General features: G+C 43.7%; 1 protein-coding gene across 3 annotated transcripts in view; it reads right to left on the bottom strand.

Annotated features, from left to right (window-relative positions):
- Window positions 1-17,077, bottom strand: part of fmnl2b (formin-like 2b) — a 360,828-nt gene that overhangs the window by 248,199 nt on the left and 95,552 nt on the right. For all 3 annotated transcript variants that reach the window (XM_034179825.1, XM_034179807.1, XM_034179816.1), the window contains one exon: window positions 12,222-12,298. In XM_034179825.1, the coding sequence (XP_034035716.1) occupies window positions 12,222-12,298 (77 nt within the window). The remainder of the gene's footprint in view (window positions 1-12,221; window positions 12,299-17,077) is intronic.

Raw genomic sequence — 17,077 nt, 5'->3', positions numbered from 1 at the left:
GAAGCAACACAAAACTGTGTGCACGTGTCGGTGACAGTTATACTGAATTTATGAGATGAAATAAATGGTCAGAATTCCTTAAAAATGAGATTATATGAATGAACAGAATAAAAATCACACACACGTGTTTTAAAAAACCTGATGTGGAGAAACTGCAGTGATGCTCAGAAGGAGAAATGCCATAAAACAGCTGAGAACTCTGAACTTTAACAAATCAAATCAAATCCATTTTATTTATATAGCGCCAAATCACAACAAACAGTTGCCCCAAGGCACTTTATATTGTAAGGCAAAAGCCATACAGTAATTACAGAAAAACCCCAACGGTCAAAACGACCCCCTATGAGCAAGCACTTGGCGACAGTGGGAAGGAAAAACTCCCTTTTAACAGGAAGAAACCTCCAGCAGAACCAGGCTCAGGGAGGGGCAGTCTTCTGCTGGGACTGGTTGGGGCTGAGGGGAGAGAACCAGGAAAAAGACATGCTGTGGAGGGGAGCAGAGATCAATCACAAATGATTAAATGCAGAGTGGTGCATACAGAGCAAAAAGAGAAAGAAACACTCAGTGCATCATGGGAACCCCCCAGCAGTCTAAGTCTATAGCAGGGATGGTTCAGGGTCACCTGATCCAGCCCTAACTATAAGCTTTAGCAAAAAGGAAAGTTTTAAGCCTAATCTTAAAAGTAGAGAGGGTGTCTGTCTCCCTGATCTGAATTGGGAGCTGGTTCCACAGGAGAGGAGCCTGAAAGCTGAAGGCTCTGCCTCCCATTCTACTCTTACAAACCCTAGGAACTACAAGTAAGCCTGCAGTCTGAGAGCGAAGCGCTCTATTGGGGTGATATGGTACTATGAGGTCCCTAAGATAAGATGGGACCTGATTATTCAAAACCTTATAAGTAAGAAGAAGAATTTTAAATTCTATTCTACAATTAACAGGAAGCCAATGAAGAGAGGCCAATATGGGTGAGATATGCTCTCTCCTTCTAGTCCCCGTCAGTACTCTAGCTGCAGCATTTTGAATTAACTGAAGGCTTTTCAGGGAACATTTAGGACAACCTGATAATAATGAATTACAATAGTCCAGCCTAGAGGAAATAAATGCATGAATTAGTTTTTCAGCATCACTCTGAGACAAGACCAGGCTGTAACAGGCTGTTATTTTCCAAAGATATTTATTTTAAATGATGTAGTTTTATGTTCAAGCACAAAACATGACTGAGGAGGAAAAAAAGAGGAACTCTCGTCAGAATAAAAATACAAGCTGCTGATTTTTATTTTTCAAAGTTATTGGGCTGCAGTTCTGCGTTTCATTTATTTCAAAGTAAGTTACCTCTTATTATTTTCAAAAATCATCAGTCAAATCAGTCTGCATTGTTCAGTTTCTGCTGCACATGTTTGTGTGTTTTTTCCTTCTTCATAATTCTCAATTCTTAATTTATTTATAAAGCACTTTAAAATGCACCAACAACCAAAGCGCTGTACACAACAAGAACAGGCAAGTTAAAAGAAATTAATAATTTAAAAAGTTAGTTAAAAGCAAAAACACTAAAAAAAAGTGTCAAGCTGCGTTAAAAGCCAAAGAGAAAAAATGTGCTTTAAGAGATGATTTAAAAGCAGAGAGAGAATCAGCCTGCCTAATGTGCAAAGGAAGATCATTCCACAGACTCGGGGCAACGACTGAAAAAGCTCGGTCACCTCTAAACTTCCTCTTTGACCTTGGGATAACCAACAGTGACAAATCAGCTGACCTGAGTGAGCGTGAAGGGGCATATAAATGAAGCATGTCAGACAGATATAGCGGGGCAAGGCCATGAAGACATTTAAAAACAAATAAAAGAATTTTAAAATCAATTCTAAAACGAACTGGGAGCCAATGAAGTGAGGCCAAAACCGGTGAGAAAAAAAAAATGCAACCACCAAACTCATGTTTCAGTGTTTGAAAAAACAATAAAATGTTAACACTTTTCTTTATAGCAGTTCTTTAATTTCAGAAATGGAACAGAAACAACCACAAATAAAAAAATTAGGGACTGTATGTAACTCACACCCACAGAAGCCAAAAATTCCTCCAAAGTTGTGTCTTGGTGGCTTCCCTCACTTGTCTTGTTTCAGCATGGACATTTAGTTTTTGAAAACTGCCTACCTGACACAGAGTTGCCATAAAGTACCACACTGTATTTCTGAATGATTGATATAAATGAAGTCTAAGAAATATTAAGTGACTTGGGAATGTTCATGTATTCATCCTCTGACATTTCTCCAGAAAACTGGCTGTAAAAATGATTAATTAATTCTTACATTTAGAATAAACTTCCCTGTCCCAACCTTTTTTCTTGGAAAATGCTGCAGGCCTTAAATGTAGGAATGTATATATATTAACAAAAAATAAATAAAAATAAAGCTGACATGAAATATGTTGGTTTCATACAGTCTGCAGTTACAGAAACAGAAGTCAATGTTAGGATCATTACGTGTCCACCACCACATTTTGAAAAACTGTAAGACCACAGGCCGTGCATTATCTATGTTTTGTGTCTTTTACTGAAGATTTTTTTATTTGGATTAAGGCAAAAAGTGCCTCCCTGTATTACCACAGATGAACTGTTTCAATTGCCACATCGTCTGAAATAAAACTGCAGAACACTAAAGCCTAAAAACTAAAAGAAGGAAAAAATGGGAGTGGTACAGGAGCGGGAGTCATTCTGAATCAAATCAAATCAATTTTATTTATATAGCGCCAAATCACAACAAACAGTTGCCCCAAGGCGCTTTATATTGTAAGGCAAAGCCATACAATAATTACAGAAAAACCCAAAACAACAAACCTGGTGGCTAAACTCAGTGGACCCTCCTCTCCCAACATAGGTCATATCAAGGTCATAGGTAAAGGCCAATTACATACATTAATGACCATATCTTAGGTTTGGGAGCATGTGGTGATCTTCCATGTCACCACATCCAACCAGGCAGATAACTGATCTACCGTCACTTCCTAAAAGTAGCATCTGCCTTCCACAGCCAAGGTATTCTGGGCGTATCCTTGGACTTTTTCAATTGTAGGAGTCCTTGGGCCTGTTCACAGGCTATGATATTATGATAATTTTACAATTCGTGAAGTAGACTTCATCTGAGTCTCCCCAAGGACCTGTAGATTTGACACAAAGTCATTCCAGTAGTACCCAAGGATCCTAGAAACTTCCAACTTACTCACTTGATGAACTCAGAAAAGAATATGTATGCCATTGTTACCTTTACAAGAAACACAAAAATAAGTTGTTAAATTTGCTTGCTGTGAATCAGCAAGAAAGAAAACTTGTCAGATGATTGCATTTCTGTTTGTGATCTGAACTCAGTAATGATATAAGTTAATGCTTGAAAAGTCGAATGGACTTTTTTCACATTTGGACTTGTAACTAAACACCATATCTTCAGTGTGTACATGTGCTCTGTCCATGTAGCTACACTTAATCACCAGAAAACCCCACACCTCTCACTATGGTCTGCTTAATACCACAACCAGCCAATCAAATGTTTGGACACAATTTCCCATTGAATTAAATGTAGTAAGTGTGTCCAAACATTTGATTCGTCATCATTATGGCATTCCTTCTTTTAGATTATGAAGATTATGAAGGTGGTGGTCCATGTCAACAATTTACAAGAAGTTGAGAAGTTTACTGTTGAAAGTGTGTCCAACAGATGCTCACAAATTCCTGATGATTTCCTCCTAACCATCCTTAAACAAACAGCAGTTGGCGCAAAGGTGACACCTTGTGGCTGAGATTGCAAATGACCTCACAAGGTCTGCTTGGCTGTATGGAACTCTCAAATGAATAAATATAAATATGCAGAAGTCCTTAGTTGCAGACACTTAAAAATGTGTGCAATAGTGAGACATCATGGGCACCTGTTCCAAAGACAAGCACACAGAACTGCTAATTTTACTTGGTGTTGCTGCTTGTATAACACTGTCATATGAAAATGAGAGTGTTTAAATATTAATGTTACAAGTAGTTATTGTAGCCTAGAACAGTTTGTTTTACCAAAGGTTCTTCTGGCTTGTGGCCTTTTAAGCTGTGTTCCCCATTTGTGAAATCATGTAGTGATGCACTGAATATGGGCAAATTATATTAAGAAAAGGAGCATTTCATTTTATGATGTTGTTTTTTTTTCTTGGCTTGTATGTGTGATGGAAGAGTTGCAGTGCATATGGTGGTCAAAGCCCTCACTCCCCCGACATCTAAAGGATACGCTGCCCACTCAGGCCAATACCCGGCGGACTGCTAGACTGTTAGAGTGTCGGCCTCCCATACCAGAGACCCTGAGTTCATGTCCCAAGGCAAGCGAGTGGGAGGAGTCAACAAACACAACTCAGACAAGAGAACTAGCTGCTACATTTTTATTCTGATTGAAAGCCTTGATCAACATCAAGGCTTTCAATCAGAATAAAAATCTTTACTGCAGGAGTGCTTATTTTAGGCGAAACGGATCCGGGTGCAGCAGCTGCAGACAAAGGTCTGGTCAGGACTCAATGCCGCAACATCTCCATTCTTCCATCTTTGTGTGTGTGTGTTTATGTGTGTGTGTGTGTGTGTGTGTGTGTGGTGATGGTTTTTGGGCTGCTCCCGAGTGTTCAGGATCACCATAGAGAATCCAGCACAGATCCACATTGGGATTTGGCACATTTAATGCTGGATGCTCTTCCTGACACATATATGTATATCTATGTACAGGCATTGACCATCCTATTGGACATGTACAATGAGAGGCCCACTTGTCCTATTGCTATCCTGACTTGTTCCATTGTGGGCGCCATTTGGTGTCATGCTTTTAACTGGGTTGTAATTGGCACACTAGGTGTTGCGTTATCCATTGGGTTAATTCAATATAGGTGGGAACAGTTATTCAGATGTTGCTTGACGGAGAGGGAGCACACTTTTTTTGGCCTATTTCAAATGTTGCCATCCTAAGTCACGTTTATGGATGTATGGACATTCTTGGAAAATTTGGATTACTTTTTATGGATTATGAAAATAAATGTCATAATCGTGAACGTCCTATGGTTAGGGTTAACCCTAACCCTAACCCTAAGGTAACATTGTAGATCAAATTCTAATTGTAGTTTTTCCTGCTTAGTGAGGGTTAGGGTTAGGGTTAGGCACTGTCCCAGACCGCAACACAATGTTGAAGAGACGTCTCATCAAAAACAGTCCCTCCATACCCAGAGCCTTCAGCATTTCTGGATGGATCTCTTCAAACCCAGGGATTTACCTCTGCAGAGTTGTTTGACTACCTCAGTGACTTCCACCTGGGAACTTGATGATGGTCCCCCATCAGCTTCCAGCTCTGCCCTTACTATAGAGGCACTCCACTCTGATGCAGGAGTTCCTCAAAGTGTTTCTTCCAGCGCCTGATAACCTCCTCGGTTGAGGTCAACAGAGTGCCATCCTTACTGTAGACAGCTTGGATTGTTTGCCATTTTGCTCTTCTAGGGTGGCTCACAGTCCGCTAGAAGCACCTTGATGCCGACTGAAAGTCCTTCTCCATTGTTACTCCAAACTCCTCCCATACCCGCTGCTATGCCTCCCTCACAACAGAGGCTGCTGCCCTTCAGTCCTGACGGTGTCTTGCAACTGCTTCTGGAGTCCTCTTAGATGACATATCCCAGAAGGATTCCTTCTTCAGTTGGACTGCTTCCTTGACCACTGGTGTCCACCACGGTGTTCGAGGGTTGCCGCCCCTTGAGGCAACTAAGATCTTCAGGCCACAGCTCCCTGCTGTGGTTTCAGCAATGGAAGCTTTGAACATTGCCTTTTCTGGTTCAATGCTCCCAACCACCACAGGGATGTCAGAAAAGCTCTGTTGGAGGTGTGAGTTGAAGACCTGTCAGACAGTGGGCTCCTCCAGACAGTCCCATTTCACGTGCACTATCCGTTTGGGCTTACCAGGTCTGTCCAAAGTCCTCCCCCACCCTCTGATCCAACTCACCACCAGATCATAATGATCAGTTGACAACTCTGTGCCTCTCTGCACCCGAGTGTCCAGAACATGTGCCCTCAGATCAGATGATATGATCACAAAATTGATCATTGGCCTTTGGCCTAGGGTGCTCTGGTAACACATACACTTATGAGCATCCTTTTGTTTGAACATGGTGTTCATTATGGACAGTCCATGACTAGCACAGAAGTCCAATAACAAACGACCGCTCGGGTTTAGAGTGGGGCGGTCGTTACTCCTGATCACACCTCTCCAGGTGTCTCTGTCATTGCCCATGTGTGCGTTGAAGTCCCCCAGCAGAATAATGGAGTCCCCCACTGGAGCCCCACACAGGACTCCATTCAGGGACTCCAAGAAGGCCGAATACTCCAAACTGCTGTTTGGTGTATATGCACAAACAACAGTTAGAGTTCCCCCCCGCCACACGAAGGTGCAGGGAGGCACTCAGCCAGGGACTCGTGTGTATCCCCACACCTGCCCAGCACCTCACACCCTGGGCAACTCCAGAGAAGGATTAGGTCCAACCCCTATCAAGGAGAGGGGTTCTGGAGCAGAGGATGTGCATGGAGGCAAGGCCCACCAGATCTAACTGGTAGTGCTCCACCTCCCACACAAGCTCTGGCTCCTTCCCCCACAGCAAAGAGACATTCCAAGCCCCCAGAGCAAGCCTCTGCCACCTGGGTTTGGTCCCTCAAGGCCCTTGACCTTTCACTGCCACCCATGCGACAGCGCACCCGACCTCAGCAGTTCCCCCTGCGGGGAGTGAGGCCACAGGGCGTAGATGGAAAGTCCACATTGCCTTTTCAGGCTGTGGTAAGCCCGGTCAGCAGGAGCTCGCTGACAGACCCTCCGTCCAGGCCTGGCTCCAGACGGGGGCCCTGGGCTTCCTCCGGGCTGGGTCATGTTTCCGCTTCCTTATTAATTCATGAGGTCATCGTGAACCATTTTGAGTCTCACATATATGTGTATGTGTGTGTGTGTGGGGGGGGGGGCTCATCATACTGCCATGAGGTTGGTGGACAGACACGTATGGTGATGTAAATTCTTTGCAGGATAGAAGTCCAAATCTTTACAGTACAAGTACTATTAATTCTACTGTATGATTGTGGCAATTAGATTTTAATGATGAGTGTCTGGATTTCTTTATTACTGGGCCTTTCCAGGGAATACTTGAGTACCATTGCAATTATTACTGACCAGACCGGTACAGGTGATGGATTCAACCGCTAGGGAGCAAGAACCAGAACAGGTTGTGAACAAAAAGAGCTTTATTTAGAATAATAAATAACTGAGGTGCTGAGCTGGAGAAAGCTTGCTGAGCCGAGACCGACCGCTTATAGTGGTGGATATTCAGGAGCCGCAGTGCACACAGGGACAGACTTGGGAGTCTGAGAATGAGCTGGAGTCCGGGAGTAAATGGAGCTGAAACCGGGGCCAGGTGGACTGCAGACAGCCGAGGACGACGACCTTGGAGGACGGAGGAGAACAGAGGTGAGTGATTGCACTCATAACACTTGAAGCCCTCAGTACAACAGTTCACTGTAGGCTTAAGGCCAGAACATTCACAGTTCATGAACTGTCCTCAGAGGTCAGCTGCTTTGCATCTTGTGACACAGTTCCAATTAAGCTGGACTTGACTTTAGAAATGACTTGGAAAGTTCTTAGTGGTTCTGCATCAGAGCTCATACAGTTCTTGGAAACAGTTCTTGGTACTAGTTCTTGGAAACAGTTCTTGAATACAGTTCTTGGTCATGCACAGTTACAAACAGGAGCAGCGTGAGAATGGGATCTCAGACATGCAGGAACTTAGCTGAATGTGACAGAGCTATGCATTCTGTGGCTGAGAGCAGATGAGTTCCAAAGTGATGTCATGTAGAAGGTGGCCTGGGAGCCAGGAGCATGTAGCATGGAAGTCGTGTGGGAAATTGCCTGGAAACACCAAAAGATCAACGAGCTCTAATGCAGGAATTAGAGGTGGCCAGGGTACCTTGAGAGGTTACCTTGAGATGTCAGACATCAATGTCCATGGAAGCGTCAGTGTAGACAGGGTCATGGATTTCTCATGGAAGGCTCACGGAGTATCATGGAAAGTCATGGAGAGTCACAGAAGACTCTTGCGGGTCAGGGTCACGGAAGACTCTGAGCTCAGAGCTGGGGTTTAAGTAGCTGGCTCCTGATCAGGAGCTCATGAGCATCAGCTGCGAGGAGAAGATGAGCTGCAGGTGTTCTTCGGCTCTGCAGCACACCACCTGGAGGGAAAACAGACAAACTACATACAAGAGTTTAGAAAGAGCAAAGACAATGGCAGACCATGGCAGTCCCCCCCCATAAAGGGTGCCTCCTGGTGACTAAACGGGGCAGGACAGAACCACCCAGAGCCCACGGCGGAGGAAATAGAGACTATGTGACTCTCCAGGACCATGACTAAATGGGGCAGGACAGAACCACCCAGAGCCCACGGAGGAGGAAATAGAGACTATGTGACTCTCCAGGGCCCACAGGAGAACAGGAAACCCCCCCTCAAAGGACACCTCCTGGTGACTAAAAGGGACAGGACGGAACCATCCAGGGCCCACGGTGGAGAACACAGAGACCATGTGACTATCCAGGGCCCCTGGGGAACAGGAAACTCCTCCCTCAAATGGTGCCTCCTGGTGGCTAAACAGGGCAGGATGGAACCACCCAGAGCCCACGGAAGAGAACACAGAGGATGTATGGCTCTCCAGGGCCCACAGGGGGCAGGATCCAAGGCATGCGACTCTTCTAAGCCCACAGCAGAGAACACGGAGGCCGTGCGACTATTAGGAGTCCAAAAAACAGTCCTGTTTGGAGGTTAGGATGAATACAAGGAAGCAAGGACAGGCCCCCCCTAAGAAATGCACCTTCAGCACCTGCCAGCCAATGTCTCAACTCAGCAGAACCTCCCCTCACAAAAAATTAACTGGTCTGGGAACCAGGGGAACAAAAACCCAAAACTGGTCTGGGAACCAGGGAACACAACCTTGGAACTAGTCTGGGAACCAGGGAGCAAAAACCTGGAAACTACTAAAAAAGATTTCTCAAAGAACTAAAGACAGACAGAAAAACATAGACCTGGAATTAATGCTGCATGATTACTGTCGGTGGAGAACTGTGAGGGTCTGTGGGAAAAAATGAGAGAACACTGCATCAAAAACCCTATGCATGTGTTAACACAACTGGCATAAGGTCTGGATTACAGATATATGGCTCAGAAGCCAGACTAACTGACGTGGATGAGGGAACTACTTGCATGGCAGATGGAGACACAGAAGCCGGTGTGGCAGAGGAGTCAGAGAGTTGTGCAGCTAGCTGAGTGAGCTGTGTGATGCGAGTGTCTGACTAAATGACTTGAGCAGCGAGTTATGATACGAGTGTGTCTGAGTGTGAAACCTGGGCTGCGAGGTTCAGAATAGGGCTGAAACGATTAGTCGAGTAATTCGAATTATTTGATTACAAAAAATGTTTGAGGCAAATTCTGTGCCTCGAAGCTTCATTTAACGTTGTAGTACATATGCCAGGCCTGTGTGTGGCACTGTAATGTCCCCAGAAAAACAAATAGAAGAAGACTATCGCAAGCACTAATCAAATTAGCACAAAAGCTACAGATTTCCAACGTGAAAAACAGAGTGAAATAAAGCCTTTTAGGAAAAAGACGGTCCACGCTGATCATCTGAAATAGCTTACTGTCCATTTAAAGCAAAGTAGTGTGTTTGTTTTTAAAAAAAAAACACAGTTTAGTCCGCTGGCCGCTCTACGCGCAGCGGCCGGCTGCTGCCTCTCTCTACCCAGTGTGAGCGGCTCAGCTCTGCCCTCACACAGCTCTGTCCTGGCCACAGACAGTCTCTGGAAGAAGTCCACTCTTTCTTCTGTGTTTTGCTTAGACTCACAATGAGTGTTTCGCTTTTTAATTTTCACTTTTTTGGGCAACACACAATGCATCACAAACACGGGAACTCAAGTACAATAATAATAATAAGAAACCAGTGACTGCGAGGCTGCATGTTCAACCTCCAGCTGAAAATGAAATGCATTGGCTGAATCACAGAGAGAGTGTTAAAAAGAAATTCATGCAGGGACCCAGTCCACCACCTTAATAAATAAATAAAAATGGTTAAATTTATAAGTTGGGGAAAACAAAAAACAGAAAGCCACAATCCATCGCCATTTCAGCAAAATGTCAAGACTTTGGCTGGACTTTGGCTGAGCCCCTGACACCAGGAAAGACCACAACTTGTAAAGATCTGAAAAAATAAATAATTACCCAGGAAAACAGAAAGGGATACACTAAATTTGACAATCTCCGTAACATTGTGCCATTACTTAGGGAAAGCCCTGGACTGTTAATGTTTTAAAAGGCAAAAGTACTTTTTATCCGATTACTCGATTAATTGCCAGAATAATCGATAGAATACTCAATTATTAAAATAATCAATAGCTGCAGCCCTAGTTCAGAACCTGGTCCCCATGGAATCTATGGATTGCTGTTTTTCTCCCAGGAATCTACCTTGAAGGCTGAGAGCCTGCTAGACTGGATCTACTCCAGCTGAGTCCATATTTATGGCCAGAGTCTTCTGTTGTGGTTAGAGGTCCGGACCAGTACAGGTTATGGACTCAAATGCTAGGGAGCAAGAACCAGAACAGGTTGTGAACTTAAAGAGCTTTATTTACAATAATAAATAACTGAGGTGCTGAGCTGGAGAAAGCCTGCTGAGCCGAGACTGGACCCGTATGTAGTGGTGGACATTTGGCAGCCGCAGTGCACACAGAAACAGACTTAGGAGTCTGAGTACAAGCTGGAGTCCTGGACTATATGGAGCTGGAACTGGGCCAGGGTGGAACATAGAGAGCCGAGGACGAGGAACCAGGAGGACGGAGGAGAACAGAGGTGAGTTCACTGTAGGCTTAAGGCCAGAACGTTCACCGTTCATGAGATGTCCTCAGAGGTTAGAGGTCAGCTGCTGTGCATATTGTGATGCAGGTCCAGTTAAGCTGGACTTCACTATAGAAACGACTTAGTGGTTCTGCATCAGAGCTCATACAGTTCTTAAAATTAGTTCTTGGAAAACAGTTCTTGGAAACTGTTCTTGGTATTAGATCTTGGAAACAGTTCTTGAATACAGTTCTTGGAAACAGTTCTTGGTCAAGCACAGTCACAAACAGGAGCAGCGTGAGAACGGGATCTCACAGACATGCAGGAACCTGGCTGAACATGGCAGAGCTATGTGCTCTGTGGCTGTGAGCAGATGAGTTCCAAAGTGTCATCGTGCAGAAGGTGGCGTGGGAGCCAGGAGCATGCAGCATGGAAGCCGCGCAGGAAAGTGTCTGGAAACACCAAAAGATCAATAAGCTCTAATACGGGAATTAGAGGTGGCCAGGTTACCTTGAGATAAGCTGCAGGAAGCTTAGACGTCAAAGCGCATGGAAGTGTCAGGGTAGACAGGGTCATGGATTTCTCATGGAAGGCTCACGGAGTATCATGGAAAGTCACAGAGAGTCACGGAAGACTCTCGTTGGTCAGGGTCACCAAAGACTCTGGCCAAGACTGAGCTCAGAGCCAGGGTTTAAGTAGCCGGCTCCTGATCAGGAGCTCATGAGCGTCAGCTGGTAGGAGAAGATGAGCTGCAGGTGTTCCTCAGCTCTGAGCGTGCCCCCTGGAGGGAAAACAGAAAAACTATACACAAGAGGCTAGAAAGGGCAAGGACAAAGGCAGACCATGACAATTACATGTCAAATAAACAGGTACTTGGAGAGACTTAGATAAGTTGTACCACTTGAATTGTAAGAAAACTTCACTTGCAACACTATGACCATGCTGCTTCCTGAGCAACATTAATCTTGTAGACACGTGACCACTGACAGTTCCATTGCTGGGATGAGGCCAAGATGGTGCCCATGTATCACATGACTACACCTGATTGATGGTTCCTTTTGGGAGATAAAGATAGACCACTGGTTTGTCTGGGTGATTGCCAGACAAACCAAACATGGAACCATAGGGTAGAGAATGAAGCAATGTGCAGCAGCAGGTCCTTATCTGAGACTTGGCCTGTCCATCCAACCATGAATTTTATGTGTACTCTGTGTTGTACTGACCTGGGGTTTATGATAAATTCCATTAAAGTTTCTCTTTACACTTTGTGCAGCATGTGCATCACAAACTGCACTGTTTGCATTTTGTGTGTGTACCCGTGTAGTACTGACCTGGGATTCCGGTTGTTGAGGCTGAGGGCTATTTCATTCACAGCATGAGGATGAGACATGACCATGTTGAACCCATACTGAGGACAGAGGAGATGGTCACAGTAATCTGTTTACCGTGTGATCAGTCAAATTTTGTTAAATTTTTTAAACTGATAATTCATTAAGTTTAAATGTGTGCCTTAGTTACAATATTAATCATTTAGAAATGTTTTAAATCCACAGTGAGGCACAGCAATGAAAGGCAATCCCAAAAGAATATGCCCAAGGGGTATATGCTGATGATACTCAGTTGTACATGCCGATAGCTGCCGGTAATCTCATACAGATAAAGACTTTAAAGGATTGCCTTGCTTCAGTAAAAAGCTGGATGTCTAGCAATTTCTTAATTTTTAAATTCTGAGAAGACTGGGCCAGCAAGACATCGACAACAATTTGACCAGCTAACACTTAGCTTAGGGCCCCTTCACACATAGTATGAATGTGGTTGAATTGTGCATGAAGTGTGCATGAAGCAGGAATCTTATGCAGTGCGTGTAAATTCATAGCTGCCTTCAACGCGTCCTACACCTGTTGCTACAACTATTTGCGCACAACAGCGGCTGTGTGAGCCCATCTAACACCGTTTGTTTGGCACTTAGAAAATGTGTGGCCATTCATACTATTGGCACGAAAACAGCAGACAATCACTGTCGAGCTGGATGTGAAATTTGTCTGAACTGACGGGGATGTGTCTGCTCACAGCGGCTGCCGTTACATCTCTGCTCCTGGACGTCCCAGCTGGACAACACCTACTGTGTTCTGAAGGACATGAACTTACAACATTCCTCTGTGAAGTGCGTGTCTCTGCCTGCTGTCCTCACATGAAAATATATAAAAACATATATCACTTTTGCAACGGGCTGGAGAGCGTGCACATTGACAGGCTGTTCCAGCTGGAACGGATCGTCAGATCATGGACACGCAGCAGGCAATCTGAATGTCACATCTGTCTGACAGGACACGTGTGTCCAGTGAGTGGCATGCTGCAGGACCATATGACAAGCCAACAGTGCGACAAATACGCCACTTTCAGTCACGTACCAACACACATAATCAGTAACAAATGCCGTTTGGTCAGTTATCATGGCATTTTTTTTCTCTTTTTTGAGAAATACTTTTATCTGCTTGTTGATTTTAGCCGTTTCACGCTCCTGTTATAAGACAGTGATTGTAGCACAGTGGCAAAGTTTCTGTCTTGTAATCAGAGCTTACAGTTTTGAATCCCATGACTGGCATTTTTTTTTTATTTAACCAGGGTTATTTAACCACGGGGTTCTGTATTGCGTCCCCTTTTATGTATTATTTATATCAACCCAGTGATATTCGCTAATTATACAGCTGTTTTTATTTTATTTTTCTCCACATCAGAGGTGTGATGTGGTGCACCACCTCCCAGCTGCTCGCAATGTGTTCCTGCTCGCATGACACTGATGATACCGTCACAGCAGGATCATGCATGCCTGCCCGTCAGCTCAATTTCTTCGTGGTTCACTCATACGAGCTGTTCCACCGTGAGTTGCCCAGATTTGTACTTATTCATACTATGTGTGAAGGGGCCCTTAGACGTGTGCATCATACATCACACTGACAAAGGGAGGAACCTTGGGGTGATGTTTGATGCCAAATTTTCCTTTAACCTGCACATTAGAGAAATCACAAGGATGGTTTTCTTCCACCTTCATAACATAGTGAAGATTTGTCCCATCCTGTCTATGGCTGATGCAGAGACTCTGATTCATATATTTGTTTCTTCTAGATTGGACTACTGCAATGTTCTATTCTCTGGCTTACCACAGTCCAGCATTAGGGGTCTCCGATGGTTCAAAATGCTGCTGCCAGAATTTTGACAAGAAGCAGTAAGTTTGACCACATTACACAGATTTTGGCCTCCCTTCATTGGTTTCCAGTCTCTGAAGTCAGATTTTCAGGTTCTAAAATCAAATAAAATTTGTATAGTGCCAATTCATGACAGAGTCGCCTCAAGATGCTTCACACAACACAATTCGAGAAACAAAACAAAATGAATTAAATGATCAAAAGGCACAATAAAAGAGTAAAAACATCAAAGAATAAAAAAGATTAAAAAACACATAAAAACATAATATATTAATGATAAGACTGGGAAAACAAATGGGCCTTGAGTCTAGATTTAAAAATCTCCACAGAATCCAACTGTCTTATTTGCACAGGGAGATCATTCCATAGAACAGGGGCATGATAAGAGAAAGCTCTGTAACCCCTAGACTTTTTATTCACCCTAGGAACATAAAGAAGTCCTGCACCCTGTGAGCGCAAGGCCCAAGCTGGTACGTAGGGCTCAACCAGGTCAGCCAGGTAGGGAGGTGCCAGTCCTTGAACAATTATAGGCCAATAACAGAACCTTAAAATCCGATCTCATGGTATCAGGTTTGTTGAACAGAGATGGCTGGAGACAAATGCGGGACTCGACACAGTAGCTCTGGTTCAAAGAGGCGTTTACTGAATTACTCAGTGGGGTCCGGGACACAGAGAGGCAGTCCAAGAGAAGCAAACAGATCAAAATCATCAGGCAAATGGTGTGGTTGGTATAAACAGGCAGGTGGTCAAAACACAATGTGGCAGAAGGACTTGAAAACACTATGAAACGAAGCGAAGGCACAAGGCGCAACGATCAGGCGAAAAACCAGTGAAGTTTAAATACACCTAGTGATGAGTTGCAGATTGGAAACATGTGTGTGGAAAGATCAAGAACAGGGTGTGGCCCAAACAGATTGTAACCCCCCCCACCAAGCTCCAAGAGAGACAGAGACAGATAAAGCCCAAGCAGGAAACACCCAGCCAGAGAATTCACATAGACAACGCAATCCAAAATCTAAACGAAGCAAACAATAAAAACTAAACCCAAACAGCACAAAACCAGAACAAAATGAGACGATGACCTAAACTAAACATGGCAGATACCCAGACAAAACATAGTTCATGACACACAAAGACAGGAAGCCAATGAAGGGATGCCAGAATGGGTGTAATATGGTCAAACTTTCTGCTTCGTGTCAAAGGTCTGGCAGCAGCATTTTGAACCAATTGAAGACCCCTAATGCTGGACTGCAGTAAACCAGAAAATAGAGCATTGCAATAGTTTATCCCTAGAAGAGATAAATGCATATTTCAGAGTCTCAGCATCAGCCATAGACAGGATAGGACAAATGTTCGCTATATTTTGCAGATGGAAGAAAGCAGTCCTCGTAATGCCTCTAATGTGGAGGTCAAAGGACAATGTAAGATCAAAAATTACCCCAAGGTTCCTCACTTTGTCCGTATGATGTATAACACATGAACCTAAGCTAAGCGTGAGCTGATGAAATTAATGCAGATGTCTCACTGGACCAAGAACCATCATTTCAGTCTTATCAGAGATTAAAAGTAGGAAGTTACTAGACATCCAGCTTCTCACTGATGCAAAACAATCTTATAAAGATTTTATGTGAATGAGATTACCAGCAGTTATCGGCATGTACAATTGAGTATCATCAGCATAGCAATGAAAGGCAATCCCAAAGGAATACGCCCAAGGGGTGCTAGATAAAGGGGGGAAAGCAGGGGGCCTAGAACGGATCCCTGTGAAACCCCAAATTTAATTTCACTACGGTTTGAGGTAGTATCATTATACAAGACACAATGAGAATGACTGGACACCACATTAGGGCACTTCCAGTAATTCCAAAATAATTCTCCAGCCTATTGAGTAAAATACTGTATGATGATCCACCATGATCAAACGCAGCACTAAGATCTAACAGCACCAAAACCACAGTGTTGTCCAAGTCCATTGCTCACAGAAGGTCATTTACTACTTTTGTAAATGCTGTCTCCATGGAGTGATAATTCCTAAAAGCAGACTGCAATGGCTCAAAAAGATTATTCTCAGTAAGGTGGTCCACAAGCTGCCGTGAAACCACTTTTTCCAGAATTTTAGAGCAAAATGATAGATTTGATATTGGCCTATAATTATTTAGATTTTTTAAGTAATGGTTTAATCACTACAACATTTAGGAACAGATCCAGAGGTTAGTGAGAGATTAACAATTTCCAGCACAATTGGTCCAAGAATGGGCCATAGGTCCTTAAACAGTTTTGTTGGTATTGGATCAAATAAACAGGTTGTGCTTTTTGTAGATGTCACAAGTTTTGTCAGCGTGCCTAGTGAGATACTATCAAATTCCGTAAATCTTGGTAACACCTCAGTGGTAGCACCCACCTCCATAGCAGGGTGTAGTGACTGGGTTAAGGCATGCTGGGATATGCTCAACCTAATGTGCTCTATTTTCTTCTCAAAATAATACAAGAAGTCCTGTGCTGAAAAGGAGGAGCGACTAACAGGTGGCTGTCGATGAATAAGTATTGCTGCCGTGTTTTTATTAATCAAATCAGAACAATAGACCTGCTTTGTTGCCAATAGTGTATGCTTATGATCTAAAACAGCATCATGCCACACAAGGTGTAACACCTCTAATTTGGAGCTCCGCCATTTCTGTTCTAAACATCTAGCCTTCTGCCTGAGGTCACGTAAGTAGCCATTGAACCAAGGTGATTGTGCTTGGGGAAGGCGTGACTGCAATCTTATCAAGTGTATTTTTGAGCGCTGAATTTAAACTTTCCTCAAGACTGACTGCTGATTGGACATTCTCCAAACTCAAAGCTAAAATATCAGGCAATCTAGCTTTGAGTTCAACCATGGTTGAGGGTTTAATGCATCACTACAGTAATAAATGAGGTTGTTGCTCCACTAAATGCAGCAGCATAAATGTAAACCTAATAAGTGAGTGGTCAGAGACCAG

Source organism: Thalassophryne amazonica, chromosome 1 (genome assembly GCF_902500255.1).
Source record: "Thalassophryne amazonica chromosome 1, fThaAma1.1, whole genome shotgun sequence".
In the NCBI taxonomy this organism is placed as follows: Eukaryota; Metazoa; Chordata; class Actinopteri; order Batrachoidiformes; family Batrachoididae; genus Thalassophryne; species Thalassophryne amazonica.
Note: the sequence above shows the minus strand (reverse complement) of the source record. Positions and strands in the feature narration are given on the sequence as shown.